The sequence below is a fragment of the Nelumbo lutea genome, chromosome 5 (assembly GCF_056320005.1).
Source record: "Nelumbo lutea isolate HS-2025 chromosome 5, American lotus-T2T, whole genome shotgun sequence".
NCBI classification, from domain to species: domain Eukaryota; kingdom Viridiplantae; phylum Streptophyta; class Magnoliopsida; order Proteales; family Nelumbonaceae; genus Nelumbo; species Nelumbo lutea.
Window position 1 is genome coordinate 78,212,169 of NC_142688.1, and position 19,124 is coordinate 78,231,292.

At 38.2% G+C, this 19,124-nt stretch overlaps 1 protein-coding gene across 3 annotated transcripts in view; it reads right to left on the reverse strand.

The window, feature by feature from the left end:
• Positions 1 to 18,567, reverse strand: part of LOC148853011 (uncharacterized) — a 91,642-nt gene extending 73,075 nt beyond the window's left edge. Inside the window, exons 1-5 of one of the 3 annotated variants that reach the window (XR_016099388.1) lie at positions 17,926 to 18,431; positions 17,710 to 17,843; positions 17,228 to 17,285; positions 16,819 to 17,034; positions 6,273 to 6,548 (exon numbers count right to left, since the gene is read on the reverse strand). Coding sequence is in view for 2 of the 3 variants with exons in the window: in XM_088945549.1 (XP_088801675.1) it covers positions 6,273 to 6,548; positions 16,819 to 17,034; positions 17,228 to 17,285; positions 17,710 to 17,843; positions 17,926 to 18,117 (876 nt within the window). In the remaining variant the exon portion in view is untranslated. Of the gene's footprint in view, positions 1 to 6,272; positions 6,549 to 16,818; positions 17,035 to 17,227; positions 17,286 to 17,520; positions 17,635 to 17,709; positions 17,844 to 17,925 lie in introns of those variants that run through there. The other 2 variants (XM_088945549.1, XM_088945550.1) reach the window with 2 other exon arrangements.
• Positions 18,568 to 19,124: the final 557 nt, after the last annotated feature.

Below are 19,124 nucleotides of genomic sequence, written 5' to 3' on the forward strand. Positions count from 1 at the left end.
CGTAGATAGTAGATACATAGATAGGAACCAAAGAAGACAAGAACTAACAGTGAGCATGCACATTTTACCATCCACTGAAGACAACCCAATGAAAGGATCACCTGAGAAGTTTTAGAAAAGAATACCAGAATACATCCAAGCCATTTGAGATAAAACTATTTGAGATGTGTTGCATTAGATCAAAACAAAACAAATTTGTATTTAATCTTGTTGACCTATTTTCTTTTAAGATATTGGCAAATATCTTAAGTCCTGATCCAAAGGAGAGATATTTTGTTTTTTTAATAGGGAGAGCAATTGTGCTCTGATCCTTTTTTAGTGGTACAAAGTGAAAACCTTTGAAACATAATCATATTTACAGTTTATTGGGTATATGGAGAAAAGAAAACAATGGAAGGGAAGAGTAGGGGGACTAGAAGTACTAATCTTGGATTTGCTGATAGTTCACCTGAACTATAAGAAGTTGACAAATCTCCATTTAGATAAGGCATTTGATCTGTTTGGACATTGAGATCAAGAGATCATGAAAGTATGACTTTATTGTATTTTTCGTCCAGTCCTTAGTGGGAGAACTTTTTATTTTAGGCAGGGGCGAGCACTTAACACCCTTCTCCCTTTTTCTATTTTACTTTGGCAGATTACTACTCCCCCAAAGCTATGAACCTACAGAATTGCCCAGTTTTTTTTCCTCTTGATGAAACAAAATTGCCCACTCATCATGTATAAGTTTGAGCAAACCAAGATTTAAAATAATCTCAGTCATTCATGTAACTTTTGAAAATTTCTAAAAAAAATACAGCCCATGTAAAATGATGTACCAAAAATCACATATAATCTGGCCCTTTTTTTTATCATCACATATTATCTGGCCCATCAAAATTTTTTTTGAAGATAAAGAAAAAAATTATTAAACAAAAATAGAGGTACAAGAAAAGGTGATAAGCAATCACCTGAGGGACATCAGACCAATTAGTCTCCTAAACAGTTTCTACAAAATTCTGGCCAAAGTGTTGGCTGAAAGAATGAAATTAGTGTTGAGTAGTGTGATCTCAAGCAATCAATGTGCTTTCGTCCTGGGGAGGCAAATGCTTGATTCTATTCTGGTGGCCAAGGAGATCATAACTCGAGACAAAGGGAGGGAATTCCGGGGCTGGTGTGTAAACTGGATATAGAAAAGGCCTATGATCATGTTAATTGGAGAAGTTTGGATCTAGTGTTAGAAAAAATGAATTTTGGACAGAAGTGGAGAAATTGGATCAAAGTATGCATTTCCCTTAAGGCAGCTGAAAATGGGCTTTGGGAGGAATTTGCAATTGCTCCTCAAGCAGAAAAAGTTAACATTCTACAGTTTGCTATGATACTCTCTGTTTTCTTGATGCTTCAATTTTTTTTTTTTTTTGATAAATGAGAGTAGTTTTATTAATTCAAAAAATAGTAGTGCATTCAGCCTAGGAAGAGGCACAAGGTGCTACCTCCCCCTAGGACTGATGCTTCAATTGATCAGTTGGAAATCTTGCTAGGGATCCTCTGCTGGTTTGAGGTGGTGTCAGGCCTTAGAGTTAACCTGCATAAAAGCAAAATCATTCCGGTTGGGCAGGTCTTGAATTTGGAGGAATGTGCAAGGGTTATGGCTTGTCAGGTGGACTTCTTCCCTGTGAAGTACCTGGGGCTTCATCTTGGGGCAAAATGCTCCTCCTCTGCTATATGGGATCCAGTCATTGAGAAACTAGAGAGAAATTTATCTTCTTGGAAGGCTAAATACCTTTCAGCTGGGGGTAGAGTGACCCTTATAAAGAGCACTCTGTCCAATCTCCCCATCTACTTCCTGTCCCTCTTTCCTATTCCAGCCAAAGTTGCCAAAAAAATTGAAAGCATGCAGAGAAACTTTCTTTGGAGGGGTTGGAAAGAAGAGAAGTAAATTTATCTTCTGAATTGGGACCAAGTTTGCTTACCTAGAAAGGAAGGGGGTCTAGGAATTAGGAAGCTGAAGGTGAAAAATACGGCCTTGCTTAGAAAGTGGTGCTGGAGATTTGCTGCTGAAAGAACCTCCTGGTGGAGGAACTTAATTAATTGCTTCCAAGTATTATGTATGGGGTGGATTGGGGTAACTGGAAATCTGAAGACCCTCTCTCTAGTTGTGGATGCTCAGTATGGAAAGGTATCCTAAAAAGTCAACCTGTTTTTCTAGAAAGTGTGGAGTTTAAGGTGGGCAGAGGTGACAGGGTTAAATTTTGGAGGGACCCCTGGTGTCTGAACAGCCCTCTGACTGAAGCTTTTCCACAGCTCTTTCAGTGTGCTGCAGAACAAGAAGTTTCAGTGGCTGATTCCTATATTTTCTCCAACGGCTCAGTGACCTGGTTTCCACGGTTTAGGAGAGATCTGTTTGATAGGGAGAAATACAAGGTGGTGAATCTGTTGAATCTATTACAAGGCCAAAATATTGATTTGCTTAGCGAGGACAAGTGAATATGGAAATGGAGTAAGGATGGAAACTTTTCAATCTAGTCCTTATCCTCTAAGCTTAGCAGTTCTTGGCCTGTTATCTTTCCCTGTAAACAAATCTGGAATGCAGTTTCTCCCCCTAAATTCAATTTCCTGGTGTGGACTATGGTGCTTAATAAGTGCCTATCAAAAGTCAGCTTGGAAGGGAGGGGTCTGCAGCTCTCAAACCTTGCTTGTGAACTGTGTGGACTGATGCCTGAATGTACAGATCATCTAAGTATCCACTGTTCAATACCTTCTAGGGTATGGGAGAATTTTCTAAAGTCTGCTGGAGTATGTTGGGTCATGCCGAGATCAGTCAAAGACCTCCTATTTAGCTGGAATCTGGCAGGTTTGAAGAAAAAAGGAAGACTAGTCAGGAAACAATTCCTGCAGTAATTCTTTGGTCCTTGTGGTCAGAAAGAAACAATAGAGTTTTCTCTAACAAGTCAAAAAGCCCAGATAAGCTAGTTCAGTAGTCGGACAGAAAGCTGATCTCCTGGGTGTCGGTTACCGCTGAATGTAGCTTAGTTGTTTAGTTCTCAGTCCATTTGGAGTCTGTAATTTTAGTTGTTTCTGGGCTCCTTTTGTCCAGGAATCTGTTGTACCTTGCTGTTCTTTGAAATAAAATCTTACCTTACATTTTCCAAAAAGGTCTCTAATTTGAGAGTGAATTGGAATAAAAGTTGTATGGCTGGGATTAATAGGTCAGATGAGGTGTCTTCCTTGGCTAGGATTTTAGGTTGTGAGTTGAGCGAGTGGCCGTTAAAGTACTTGAATTTACCTCTGGGAGGAAACCCAAAGTCAGAAAGTTTCTGGTACCCAATCTTGAAAGGTTCACAAAGAGACTAACAGGGTGGAAGAGGAATTACATCTCTTTAGAAGGTAGAAACACTTTAATTAAATCAACACTAGCAAATTTGCCAGTGTACTTCCTACCTACCTTCAAAGTGCCTGCTAAGGTTGCAAATCAGTTGGAAAAGTAACGACGGATTTCCTCTAGGAACCTGGGGAGTCAAACAAAGACCACCTAGTGAAGTGGGAAGTGGTCTCTGGAACAAAAGACAAAGGGGGATTAGGGATTGGAAATGTCCAATTAAGAAACACAGCACTCTTAGGTAAGTGGTTGTGGAAGTTTCCCAAGGAGCAAGAAAGTTTGTGGCATAGAGTGATAGAAAGAATACATAGATTGGTAGTTAATGGATGGGATGCTGGTCTTAACCCAAGGGCTTCTCGTTCCACTCCATGGAAAGACATTGTTGGTATCCTACTCGTCTTTTTCTCCTTTCATCAGGTTTGATGCTTGTTCAGGTAATAAGGTCTTTTTTTGGGAGGACACTTGGATTGGGGACCATCCTCTTAAGAATAGGTTCCCGGCCCTCTACTCCCTATCCTTGAACAAATTTAAAGTCATCTCTACCTTTCGTGTTTCTAGAGAGTCGTGGGATCTAGGGTTCAGGAGAAGGTTGAGGGAGTCAAAAATAAGGTTGACAAATGATCTTTTCTCTCTTCTAAACTCGGTGTTTCTGGACCAATCTTGTCTGGATAATAGAATTTGGTTTGAAGAGTCCTCCGGTTGTGTTTTTTTTTTTTTTTTGTTCTACTTCCTTTAATGCTTTAGTACACTCTTCCAATTTAGTTTACTCTTTTTTTTATGAATAATTTAGTTTAGTTTACTTTTTTCCTGTAAAAGAAGTGTGGTGTGCTCCTGTACCTCCAAAGGTGAGGGCTTTTTGTTGGGAAGTGGTTCTCCAAAAAATCAACACTTTGGATTTGCTTCAGAGAAAAAAACCAAAATGGTGTTTATCCCCTCATGTTTGTAGTCTTTGCTTGAAGAGTGGTGAGACGGTAAATCATCTACTAATCTCTTGTCCTTTTGTTACTCTTAGTAGGGATTGGTTCTCCTCTCTCTTTGGGTGCAGGTGGGTTCCTCCTACAAGCATGGTGGATCTTTTTGAATCTAGCTTTTTCCATCAACCAAAGAAAAGAGAAAGGGTGATATAGAGAACAACAAGGGCAGCAACTATTTGGGAAGTGTGGGAAGAGAGAAATAACATAATCTTTCAAGAGAAAGAAAAAAACAGCACATGAAGTCATAAAAGGGATCGCCATCAACGTTATACATTGGCTGAAATTGCTGGACCTGTTCAAGGACTTCTCTGTAGATGCCTTGATTAGAGGGTGGAGCACAGTAACAAGTTCTTCCTGCCCCTCTTTAGCCATTCAAGAGGACTGGTCCCCCTCCCCCTTTAACTGTGGCTGTAATAAGTTTGATGGCAGCTCTGTAGGTAATCCATGTCCGTCTGGAATTGGGGGTGTCTTTAGAGATGGGGGAGGAAAAGTCCTGGTCCTTTTTCTAGCCTGATAGGCTTGGGGGACTCTCTTAGAGCAGAAATTCTGGCACTCCTACAGGGACTCAACTTGGCTACACAGCTGGGTTTTCAGCAATTGGAAGTGAAGGGAAATTCGAAATTGGTAATAGGCTGGATGCAAACAAACAGCTTAGGTGCCTGGTCCCTTAGACAACCTGTAAGCAAAATTATGCAACTAACAACGGAGCTTGAAGTATGTTTTAAATGGACTAGGAGATCAGCCAAAGCAATGGCAGATACTTTAGCAAAGCTAGGAGTTACTAGGCAGAAATTTTTTTTGGGCCTGTTTGTAATTTTGCTGAGGGGTCACCTTGTTTTTGAAGGTGACAGTTGTACAAGTCTTCTTAAAGAATTAATGAAAGTTACCATTTCCCATCAAAAAAAAAATTAGAAAAGTGGCTCCGGTGACTCGAAAACAAAAGGAAGCACTTTGCCTATAGACATTTTGTATACTTCTTTTCTTTGATGAAGTTTATTTGACTATTTAAAAGAGATACAGATATAGACAGACAAACCCAAGTACGTAATAAATATACAAACAGGTCAGGTATATAACAAGTGTGTGGACATGCAAGCAAAACTCAAAGAAATGAAATAATGACAAATTATAAGCACAACAACAACAACAACAATAATAATAATAAAGTGGTGGTAGTGGTGATGATTATGATAATGGAAACAACGATACCAATAGTTTTTAGAAAACTGGACCGGACCAGCCAGTCGTCCCAGTTGAACCGTGACCCAAGACCTTGGCCAGTTTGGTCATACTCCAATAACCGCTTTCGTTAAAAAACCAGTGAAAACGGCTGATTTTCCGGTTTAACCGGAAAACCAGTGAGCCAGTCCCAGTTTCATGAAACCGCCCAAGTCCTTAACTAATGGAAATTTTAAAAAGTGATTAGCAAGATTCGAACCATGACCTCTTATTTTCATATATTGCTTAATTACCATTAGTCACCTCTTAAATTGTGCTAATTAATGACTCTTTATTGTACATATTACTTTATTATGCATGTATTAAAAGAAAATGTAAATTAAGAGACTTGAACCCTAATCATTTGCTTTAAAACTTAAGAAACTTGCCATCAATACACCATATTTAAGTATATTAAAAGTTGTAAAATATATTATATATAATATTTATATGACCCCTCTAGTATAGATGTATATGCCATGTCATCACAGTTCGACCCCAGTTGAACTTCTGACCTGTGAACCTCTCCCCTCTCTGGTTCTACGCCCCGGTCCGGTTCTTTGAACATTGGATACAAACAATGAAAATGGTAACATCAAGAACAAACAACAACTTTGTCTAGGCTATTGCAATATAGAACACACTCCCTTGGAGACAAAAATAAAAAGAATTATTAAAATTCTAAAGGTTTCCATCCATGACGTCATGTACAATTACCATACCATGAAGTGTTGAAGCTTCTCATTGTCATCTTCACCCTGCTTAGATATCTGTTGTTCATAAGGTATACGAGCATTATACATTTCCATGGCCTTCTGGTATGCTGAGGCAACATGATTGGGGATTCCATCCAAGTCAGAAGAGTTGCTTTCACGAAGATTCCCATGTACAACCTCCCAAGCTTTGTAAGCAAGAAGGGTTGATCTTAGGTCAACAAGTGGTACAGATAACTGACGATGGAATATGCTTCGAATGCATTGAATCTGCTTTTCTTTTTCCTGGTTGTCATTGATAAATTATCTCGTCATATTTCATAGAACAAATATTAGATACAGAAAAAAAAAATCCACAAATAAAACGACAACAAAATACAACAGTTCTCTCATTACATAAGCGTGTCATTAAATAAACCAACAATTTGCATTCAAATTAGAAAACCTACCAAGTAAAATAGAAACCAAATAAGGAAGAAATATACATAATTATATAATTATATATATATATAAAGAGAGAGAGAGAGAGAGTTTTTTAAATGCAATTATAAGGTGTTGATAATGTTTCATTGAAATCCATCATTTGAGAGAGGAAACTAGTGTTAAGGCTCTGTATCTGATCTGGATAAAAATTTTGCACCTGGTTGAGTTTTGCATCCATTTGTTTGTAACTATGATTTGCACTTCTATCTAGTGAAAAATTGCACTTTTTTCTTACTACACTCATCAGCGGTGCAACTTTTGCATCCAAGGCAGCATTTGGTAAGGGTGCAATGCAGAACCAAAGTAAATTTGCACTCCAGTTCAGTTTTGCGGGTTTGGTAAGAATGCGTTATTGTACAGAAAAGGAAAGTAAATTTGTTTTTTCAACCATTTTTTGCATTCAAAATGGGAGCGAAGTTTGCTTCCATTCCAGCCTTGAGATCATATTTGCACCCATCAAAACCAAATAAAACATTGTAAATTTCTCAGTGCAAAACCAAACGGGTTTGAATCCTCCTATTTGAACATTTGCATTCACTTTTTGCACTCTTACCAAACACAGCCTAAGAAACAGATAAAAAATTTGCACCACCCTCCTCCAACTTTGATTCTCTCTCATATATAATGGGACCATGTCATTTTGTCTCTTGTCTTACTCAGTGTTTTAAAAGCGCAAGGCGGAAAAAAGGCCAAGGGTCAATTTGCGCCTGAGGTGCAAGGCGCAAGGTGAGGCGCACGCCTTTTTGAAGCAAGGTGCAAAATTAAAAAAATAAATGCTAAAAAATCAACAAAAATGCCAAAAATTCAAAAAAAAATAAACATAATATTACTAAAAGTATGAAGTTAAATTTTAAAATAATGTTTTATAAAACCTATTATCTAAAATTAAAATACATAAACATAAGATGTAAAGCATATTCAAATGAGAATTTAAAAATAAAATCAAACATATAAAACATTTTCAAGCATGTAAAACCTCTAATCTCTTTTTTCACTCAATTGCAGTACTTCACATAGCTAATGTAATGTAAAACATATTACATTCCTGATTCTACGAGCCGCCTTTGTGCCACGCCCCTCGAGGCAAGCCCAAACAAGTCCATGTTAGGTCTTAAATTCTTAGTTTTCACACAAAAAATATGGATTTTATAGTTTTAATTGCTTTTTAAGAATACATTTTATTAGGATGAATGAATGAACAACATTACCAAATTGGGGGACCTACGCAAGGCGCATACCCTGAAATGCGCCTAGGCAGCGCGCCTTTTAAATCACTGGTCTTACTCCTCTCAAACAAAGAGCCTTGTTTTCCTCCTACCATTCTCTTTCATATAAAGTGGGGACCACATTATTTTACTTCACACAAGACAAGGCAAACTCAAATCTAAAGCAGAATAAACCAGGATTTACACTTAGCTTATTTGCATTCCCCTGCATTAAAACCAGTAAATGGATGGGATAGCAAAGGTGGGTGGTGGTGACTGAGTCAACTGTGAGTTATCTTCATAACCTATGTTGTTGTTCATGTTCCCTTGATGCATTTATGTGGCACGTGGGATCTGAGTACACTAGTTTTGCTCCCTGGTCAGAGTATCCTCACATTTAATGAAATCAGTAATCACTGCAGTAAGTTTCTGAAATTCGACAATAGGAACAGAGTCTGGGACAAGCTCAACATGGCCAGGTTGCTGGTGGAGGTTGAGGATATTTCCAACATTCCATTCAAGCTGGTAGAGGGAGAGGGCGGGACATTTCTAAGATACTTGCATACAGATTCAATTAGTGAAGAAATTCAGAAGCTACAGGAGGGAGAAGAAAACCAAAAGTAGGGGAGTCAAGGAGCAGAAACGAAGGAGATGAACTGTCAACCAAAAGAAAATGAGGAGTCTGGGAGGGGAAAAATGTAATTGGGAGAGCCATAAATGAAAAAAGGGTGGTAGAGGGGGAACACGTGGAACATAGAGGCAGAAAGGGAGGAGAAATCGAAGAGTCCAAAGATAAGGGTAAGAGAGAGGGGAGAAGCTCAGTGGAGATGGGCCATGAGTTGTCAAGCAAGGGGAGGGGGCCCCGTGCTAGAAGAATGTGAAAGGGTATCTCTAGATCACTTCTGTCGGCCTTAGGTTTAGCGAGAGGGAGGAACATGATCGGGAAATGGAAGTTAGGAAAGCTAGGAAGAAATCTAAGAGGCTCAAAGGAAATTGGATTTGGGTGGTGACCAATTACAAAAACGGAAAGAAAGCTTCCTCCTATACCAAAAGTGGCGGAGGGAGGGTGGGAAAAGATCAAGCCAAAGGCTCCTCAGGATCCTGAGTGAGTCAAGAGAAAGGTGCAATAGGTCGAGACAGACCCACACCCACTTGACACGAAACATAGTCAAAAGTCTTCGGGCAGCCTAGAGGCAGAGGTAACCTCAGTGGTGAAAAACTGAAAATATGTCCAAGATGGAGATGTAAGGAAATCAAACTTTTCCGCATTCAATGCAGGGGGATCAGGTCCAACAAAAGTGGAAGTTCATGCAAGAGAAGTAGAAGAAGAAATGTTAGAGGAAGAAAACCTAGCACCTGAAGAAAGGGTTAGCATCCATCATATGGATGGCCAAACCATGCAAGATGGCTAGGCGAAATTTCAAAAATTTCCTAATCCTTCCGGGAATCGAATTCCCTATGTTTTGAAAAACTGCATTTTTCAAGATTGGTCCAACACTAATCCGGACTAGATTTGAAACCAACAAAAGAAGGAGATGTATACCTGATACGGATACCACAAACGCAGATCCCAAGGTGGAAGTTCACACCCAAATCAATCCTAAAACCTGCCTCCACTGAATATGGCAAAGTGTATTCTTGAAACCGGTTCAGCAACACAATGTTTAGCAAAACTACAATCCAACTCCTTGGATCGAAATGGGGAGATGAGCACGAAATTCCTCTGGATTTTTCTTGCAAAAATCAAAGGAAAAACCAATCTATATCAATCCCAAATAGCTGAGGTCGAACTAGGAGACAAAAGGGTGCAAAAATGACCAGAAACTGCACAAATATGAAGTTGTCTTGGACTGGTCCGCCCCCTCCTCTTTTATAATCTCTTATGGAGCTATCTCCTAATCTAATTAAGAGATAATCCAGATCTAAATCAAATCTAAACTCTAATTAGAGATATATCTTATCTTCTTATAAGATTAGGTGCTCTATACCCAGATACAAACCCAAATTTGCCCTATGTCACATGACAAATTAAACAGTCATGTGACTACTTAATTAATCATATTAATTATGGGCTTTAGGCCCATCAGTTATAAGGCTCACGACCCAAGGGTGTTGCATGACCAACTTAGGCCTGATTTGCATGGTGTGTGGGACCCCATAATGACATCACATAATTCCACATGGGTTCGGCCCAACCTCTGTGAAAAGGCCTAGCCTAATTCACTGCTAATGACATCACATAAGTCCTGATTTGTATGGCATGTGGGACCCCATAATGACATCACATAAGTCCACATGGGTTCGGCCCAACCTCTGTGAAAAGGCATAGCCTAATTCATTGCTAAACGCAGTGAACCCCTGAGCACATCACCATGGGCTGAAAATTGGCCCAACATTTACATTTAAATAATCCTTGAATTCAGCCATCCTATGAAGACCCAGGGATAATAGACTTAAGTAAGATAAAGTCCATCAGGTAATCAACTCTTAATGATATCTTACACTTAACCTCTCGGCCAATAATGAATAAACACTGCTTGATAGGGAAGGACCTCTCCCCTGGTTGCATGGTGCAGTGTCACACTCTCTGCTCGGATGGATCCCGGGAATTCAAACCTTTTGCAAACATTTTTCATAAAACATAATGTATATATATGCATATATATCATATAAATATATTTTGCAAAACTAAATTTCAAACGGATTTCAAATCTAATGCCTGTAGTTTAGGTTTCCATCAGAAAGAGTATAAACCCTATCATTCGCTTTGTCCGACAAAGGGGCCAATCTTATCACCATGAACACCCACTTAAGTGAATTCTCAGACTGCCCCAACATACCCAGGTTTTGACCTACAATGAATCTCACTAATTAGCATATCAAAGACAACACAATCTGACACCTAGTGCAGTACCATAATCAAGTCTAGGGGTTATGTGTAACTTTCCAGTTTTGCCCATCAATCTTCAAGGTCTAGAGAATAACTGATAAATGGTTCAGGTTCGGTGTTTCAACCAAACACACATTGCATGTGCTTTAGGTCTAACCCTAGAAGCCGAGACAAGCTACCCCAACTTCTTTGGCAGCACATCAGTGTCAATCTTAGCAGGATAAACTCCCCAAGTCTATCCAACGGCTAAGAGCATTCTAAACTAACACGAATTTCATAAGTGTCCAGTTTAAGGGGTAATTTCACAAAAGCATACCAATATCAACATGAAACAATAATATACTTCTATTCATTTACAATAAATGTATTTGTACATCAATCTGATTGGAGCTAAGAGCATACATTGTCTAGCAGCGCCCTTGCCAAGAAATGAAGAGATGAGTTCCTTGAATCTAGATTTGTTGTTAGAACCAGACAAGACCAAAGGTGAAACCTCCCCAGAAAAAGTAGAAGAGGACAAGGGGAAAAAGGGAAAGAGAAAATTCCAAGGGGAGTGGGGAGAACCCAACTGAAAGAGTATATAGTAGAAGGAAAAGAGCACCTGTTACACAATAATAATTAGGGGGCAACGAAGGAGAGCAGGGAAGACTTTGGAAGATTCAGGGAAAGGAAGTCAAGAAGGAGAGCAAAAACTAATTCAAAACGAGGAAGCGGACCTTAACAAATGGTGGACAAGGATGTAAGGTTAGGCAAATCCCTCGCTCTGTTTTCTAGGGAGGGGAAGATTTCGCTAAATAAGTGTTTGATTAGTTTGAAAAAAAAAAACAGAACAAAGAAGAGGAAAAAAAAAGGAAAGAAGCATCAAAACAAAACATAGGTTGGGATGAAGACAAAGGAGAAGAGGAATGTTTAGAAGATGATATCCGAGGTTAAGTAGTGGAAGGAAAGTGGTTGGGCAGGATGGTGGAAGGGCAATGAAGCTTTTAAGTTGGAATGTATGGAGGCTGAGGGAAGGGAGAAGATGGGCTCAGGTAATAAATATGATAAGAACACATAAACCAGAAGTAGTTCTACTTCGGGAAACAAAACTAGACGGATTCATTTTAAATCTGACAAACGAAATCTGGGGGGGAGGAGGACAGGGAGTGGGTACAACTTAAGGCATTGGACCTTTCAGGGGGCTTGGCTATTATGTGAGATCCAAGAGTTTTCAAGAAGATTAGGGAGGAACCTAGGACCTATTCAGTTTCAGTTTGCCTACTGGAAAACAACAGAGCTTTGAGGTGAGGACTTGCAAACGTTTATGGGCCAAATGAGGAGGGAGAGAGAGTGGAGTTCTGGGAGGAGCTAGGGGAGCTAAGGCAAAAGTGGGAGGGTCCTTGGTGTGTGGAAGCTGGACTTTAACACTGCAAGAAGGAGAAATGAAATGAAGGAGGGTAGGGAGGGGAGGATAAGTGCTAGGATGAGGAGGTTTGACGAGTTCATCCGCAATAATGAATTAATTGATCCACCTCTAAATGGTGGGAGATTCACTTGGTCTAACAGCCAATGTCCAGCAATTCTTCGAAGACTAGATAGGTTCTTCTTCATAGGAGATTGGATGGAGCATTGGAGAGAAATGATTCAAGAGCCTCTAAATCAGCAATTGTCAGATCATAAACCTATCTTAGAGTATTTGAAAACAAATCAAAAAGCATGGAACTAATATATTCTTCTATGGGTTCATTGGTATCAAACTGGGTCTTGGTTCAGCCAGAGTTTGACCAAGCTAGAAGGGAAGATCTGATAGAGAATTTTTGGGGTATTCTGGAATTACAACCTTGTAATGAAGAATCTTTTCAGATTATCTAGTTGTTATTCAATCTGGGAATGTCCCCTTAGCATCCAATGCTTTGTAACCTTTTTCTTTTTAATAAAATTTTTTCTTCTATCTTTTATATACTTGAGGGCATGAAGAAGTGGTAAGTTTTCTTTTGTCAAATTTTTATGAACTTACTTTATCTCCATTTACTTTGGTCCATCACTGTACCTCACTTTTTTCTTTTTTCTTTTCTTGAAAAACAATGAAATTCAATGCCATTGCAGTGCAGAAGTTTTGCCATTACTTGTTTTGTGGAATAAATTTCCCAAAAAAAAAAAAATCAATAAAACCAGCATCAGATTCCGGTTTCTAATGTGTTCATGAAGATAAAAGGAGGTTTGTTTTGGGTAGGGCCTAACAAGATAGTAAAAAACAAACAAAAGGCCAACCAGAAGAAGAAAAGAGGACTTCATTCAAGAAAAAGAGAAGAAAAGAAAGAATTGTTGATCAGTTTTTGGGGGGTTAGGGTCTCTGTTGGGCTTCTCGAGGGCTGTTGGATAGGTTTCTTTCGATGTTTTTGGGTTTTTGGTTTCTTTGCGATGTAGTGTTTGTGATTTTTGTTTGGAATGCTCTTGTAAAGGGTAAATGCTGGAACCCTGGAAGGGCTAGTCTTTGTGATGTCAAGGGCCTATGTGAGGATTTTTCTTTTGGAGAGCTGGATAGCAAAATATCATTCTCTGGGAGGGCAGAACTACACTAGTTAGGAGTGTTCTTACTAGTTTACCAACTTACTATTTGTCTTTATTGAAGATTCCAGCAAAGATGGCAGAAAAAATTTTGAGAAGCTTCAGAGGGATTTCTTGTGGGAAGGAGCTGGGGAAGCTAAGAAGTTTCATTTGGTGAAGTGGGACAAGGTATGTACCCCAAAAGGGAATGGTGGTTTCAGTTTTATATTTTTTTTTTCCTCCATAAATTTTTATAGATGAGCATTAACCCAATTTTTGGATGTTTTACTTCAAACTAAACATCATAGTTGTCAAGGTGATGCCTAGGAGCGCCTTTTGAGGCTCGCCTTGCCTAATCGCCAAGCAGTTTTGTACTATGCACTGTAAAATATTTTTTTATTCTTTATTTTTTGACATTATAATTATAAAATAGGCACTATTGAACCAAAATATTCATTTTTTGTGTTTATATACTAATTTGTTAGGATTTAATCAATACAAACATTGCTAAATGCTGTATTGAACCTCAAAGACTTTAAAACCTGAACCAATAAGTAAGGAAGAACTTAAAATTTTGTCTAATCAACACATTTTCTACTACCACTACAGTACTACTACTACTTTTTCTTTTATTCTTTGCCTATGACAAAAATAAGGGTTCAGCCCCTATATTTTTTGAATTTTCTTTTCCTTCTTTTTTCTTCTCATGAATATGTTGATTTTCTATACTTTAACATGAACTCTATACTTTTCTTATGAAAATTATGAATAATTATTAAGAAAATATGGCTATGGTACCTAGGGAACTACCCTAGGATCTATGTTTTCTATATAAAAAAATCCATCGCCTAGGCGACTAGGCGACAAGGTGCCCCCCAGACGCCCAGCCTCGCCTTGGCACCTTGAAAACTATGCTAAACATAGCCTAAAAGTAATTGCATGGGTATTTTGGGCATTTTCATGCCATTTTTTAGAAAGTTCTACCAAAGGGGGTCTAGTTGCAACTATATCAGAAAAATCAGGGGAGGTGATTTCGAGAAGTTTGCATTGTTTGTGAAAATATAGAAATGAATGGGAGGGTAATATATCAAGTTATCAACAATATTATGCTTAAACTTAGATTTGCATTGTTTGAGTTTTTGTCCAACCCGTTTTCAATCATAGTGTTGGGTTTATAGGTTAACGGTTTTAAGTGAGTCATCATATGGGTAGGATTTGTTACTTTGTTACCAAAACATTATTTAATTAATATTAGCAACATTATACAATACATTATTGTAAAATTGATATTAATTAATGGATTTACTATTAAATGGAAGCCCTAATAGCTTTATTTGCTGGAGACTTTCATCGTCTCAACCCAGGTCTCTATGAAAGGTACCGTGCTTTTAACTCAATTAGCACCTTGAAGACTTATTCTAGAAAGAAGGCCTTTACAACAGGTCCTGATATTGCATAGTGATGGTACTTGGGATTTGGACTGAATTGAACACCAAGGGTATTTGCCAATTTAGAATTTTTCTATAGGGTCCAATAATAGGGTCGGGTTGTCTATTTATAGTTTGTTTATGTTTAAAATTTCAGTCATTGCATAAGTAGGATTAGAGTTACTGAGTCTTCTTTGAATTGAAATAGGATATGACAGCTTAGTTTGAGTCCTACTAGGATTATTGAGTCTAACAGTTGGACTCCCAAGACTATTATGAGTCTAACAGTTTGACTCCTAGGATTATTATGAGTTCAGAGTCTATAAATATGTATGTACGTTTTACACAAAAGGCAATGAAGCTTCTTGAGTTTTCTTCAGCTTATGTTAGCTATGGTCAGTGATTCCCACGCCATAGAGTGATTCTAGGCAACCTATGAGTGATTCCAGATATTTTCTCTCTTCTTTCTCTCCCTATTTTCTCTCTTATTCCTTCAAGAAGCCCTTACAGCCATCAACAACCATAAAATTCTGATCCAAGAAGACCATTCAACATTCTCTAAGGACTAGAACTGAGCTAGTCCTACATCACTCCTATTATGCGTTTCTTTAGCCTTTCCTCCTTACTCCTATTGGAAGCTTCAAAAGTACATTTAGCAAGCTCCTCATCGTCCCTAAAGACTAAACTTTTGCCAACATTGACATCTCTTGTAGCTACACTATCAATTTCCACTGGGCCTCCTTTTCCCCTGATGAGGGAAGAAGCCTCATCAGATTTCTTGTCTTCCAAGCCTCCACCCTCCTCAATGCCCTTTGATCCAATGGACGACCCCACCCTTTTCTCAGGAACCCCAACCGAAAGAGGCACCCCACATCCAACACCTTTGAGATCTTCCTCCCGAGTATTTCCATGGTTGAAACTGACTCCTTGATCGGACCTTAGAAAATCAATGATCCCACATTTCTTTGTCCTTCCCTTTTTCCTATAAACGTTTTTAAATTTATTTGTTGGACCAGCCCCAACCAAACCTTCTTTCAACCTTGAAAAGATTTTTATAACATGCACTATTTGACAACTATTTGATTGATCTGCGCATAGGATCTGATTTGATGGTGCAATGTTTGTTGTGTTTGTGCTTTCACATGTTTCTCTTTCTTGGTTTCTTCTTTATGATAGAAGGTTAGATGAAGTAGTTGTTGGGCCTGGGGTTGTTATCTTAACACTTGCCTTTAGCTTGTGTTCAGCTATTCTTTTTCAATAAAATTTTTCTGTTATCTATCAAAAAAAGATATTCGCAGCTCAAGCTTTCTTCAGCACTTCCGTCACTTCCGAGAAGCCACCTAAAATCGTGTTTTTCCTCCAGTCCCAGATCAACTCCCATCCTGCCAACAATGACTTCTACTCCTCCAGGTTATCAACTCCCACCCTACCAACAAGCACTTGAACTTTTCAGTTTAATGAATGTTCTTTTTACTCTTAAAAAAAAAAAGGATTTTTGTTTTGTGATTTAGTCTTTGGGTTGTCTTCTCTCTTGGGTGAGTGCTTATGATTGTTCTTGTATTTCTTTTTTCTTTTAATAAATTTTTATTACCTTCAAAAAAAACTTATGCATCCAGTTTTGATGTTTTGAGAAATATAATCTTAGGCATTTAGTGACAGGTGAATACCAAATTAAAATATCCAACTTCTATTTATCAAATATCAATAGACATCATAAGGACATAAGACTTAACATCTTCATAGTTATGCCTTCAACTTTAAACTCTTGTTGAGTTTAAAAAAATGTACTTTTTCCCAGACATAATGATAGCACACTTAGGAAATACTTTCTTGTTGGATTTTCTAACATATTGCGCTTTCCCTTAATAATGAAAGCAAAATCAAACATGAGAAAATCAGAAAAAAAAATAGAAGAAAAATGAGGTATAAATTAGTCAATAAAAAGGCTTGATGTAGCAAAGTAAGTGATCACTAACAGAAAATGGAGCACCAATATGAAACCTTATAATAGGGTAAAGTTTGACCTCATTGTTGTTATCATCAATAGTATGAAATATAGCTTGCTCAAATTCTCTGTATGCTTCCCAGATTTTATTGCCTTCAACAATATGCAATCCACCAGCAGTAAGAGCACGCTCAAATAAGTCCCTCATCTTCTTGATGCCATCTGATGAACATTCGCGTACTGATGGATCGTGTTCTTGAACAAAATTTACATAGTCACACCAAAGAGATACAGACTACACAAAAGAAAGTATATTCAGTTGCATTGGAGAACAGTGACTAAATGACAAAGTCACTTCGATTTCAATATATGCTCAACAAAAATAGGTCAGGTAAAAGAATAGCAAAGGCAGTTGCCTTGAAGCCATAGTGATATCCATTTTTGACAGAATATAAAATTCATATTACATTTCAAGTACCAGAACCTACCAGATATTCATGCACTCCTCGCTCATAAAGTTTTTCAATTACGGGAAAGGCCTCAGGTCTGCAAAATAATAAAGAATATGCAGCAATGACTGAGAAATCAACTAATCCAAACAAATGAAAAAAAAAATTCAAAACCATAATAATAAGGCATCATCCATAATTACAAAACAAAATTAAATTATATAATTTATTTTGGTAAAGAATAAAATACAGTTTCGTTTCTTGTCAAAAGAAATTTTTTAGCAAACAATACAGTTTCAACTTATAACAAGGGAATATCAGGGAAGATAAACCTTGGAACAGATACCATGCGAGGAAAACCTTTTAGTTCCACAAAAAGGTGTTGTTATAAAGATTGAGCCACCACAAGTAACATGATTGCTTTGAAAAATCTCCTCGACCTAGAAATCTAACAACAAAGATAAGTACGTTGATATCAGCCATGGATTAAGAACACTTTAAACAGAGCTAACTAAGCATACCCAGTGATTAGCGAAGCTTCATCCTTCACCCATTCCTGCCACATTGCAGGACTCATAGGGAACAGAACATTCATCAACTCCCTCGCTTCGCGTAGCTTGTCAATGAGGCCGAGTTTCCTCAGAGTCCTTATGTACTGCGAAATGCAAACAAATTAATGAACCTTTATTTAAATTTCGCTGCAATTGAAGCAAGAAGTCAAGCAAGAGAATGCTCACTTGAACACGGGTGTCGTAACTCGAAGGGTTCTCAGCGAGTTCCTTCTCTAGGGTTTCAAGTTGGATATCTTCGGCGTCATCGTCAGACGAATCGGAATCGGAAGAACAAGGGTTTTCCGTGTCTGACTTAGCTTCAGCCCCGTTGTTCATGTCGTCGAGGTGTTCCTCCTCCATCCCTGCCACTTCCGCCATTGAAAAGAAATTTCCACTTGTATTTTGTTCTCGTATGAGATGAGTAAATGTTTCCAAAGTTCGGAAATCAGTAGTTAGAGATCCGCAGAAATTTCCACTTGCAGGTTGCAGCAGGCACGGGCAGGGTTCCGGTTGGAGTCGGTTCTGCTCGTTTCTCCTTTTGTCCTTTGAGCTGAATTCACATTGGCTCCCCACAATCGCACCCTACACACGCTACACCCATCCCAACTATGCATTCGAATGGGTGTCGGGAGATGTTCCCAAATCCCAATGCCCACTGAGGTGTGCTCTGTCAGGTGTGGGCTGGTTGGAGTGGGGAGCCAATCCAAACTCCTTTGAGCTAGCCTCAAGGCACAGGCAGGTCGTAGGTAGGTCAATGTCAATCGGTCGGGTTTGTTCCACTCATAGCAGATAAAACACGATAGGATGGTTGATCCGACCAGTTGGTCCGGTTTATCTATCACCCAACCGGAAGGTTTATTATTTTATCCTTTTATTTGGGCAAATTGCTGAAATTCCCTTAAAGATTTTGGCCGTTGTTGAAACTTCCCTTGAAGTTTGGTAATTGCAATCACTTTCTTCATGTAAAATTACTTTTGAGTTATTAGTTCTTAATGAATTCTTACTATTATATTAATTAGTATTCGTTAATAACTATGAATTATGAATTAATAGTAATTATTAATTATCATAATTAATTATTAATTATAATAATTATTTATTATTAATAATTATTAATTGTAATTAATTAATTATTAATCGTTATAATAATTTTTAATATTATTTCTAATTGAATTACATAGACAAGCGAAAATTCTCATATATAAGGTTAAGAGGAAAGAAAAGTTCACCAATACAAATATATCTCTTAATGTCATTTTTACACTTTTAGATGTCAAACGTTAGAGCAAACAAACAAGCCTAGAGTCTCAAACACTAATAGAGGCCTAGAAAACATCCCTTCCATACACCCTCCAACTCCTCACTCCCACTATTCACAAATCCCA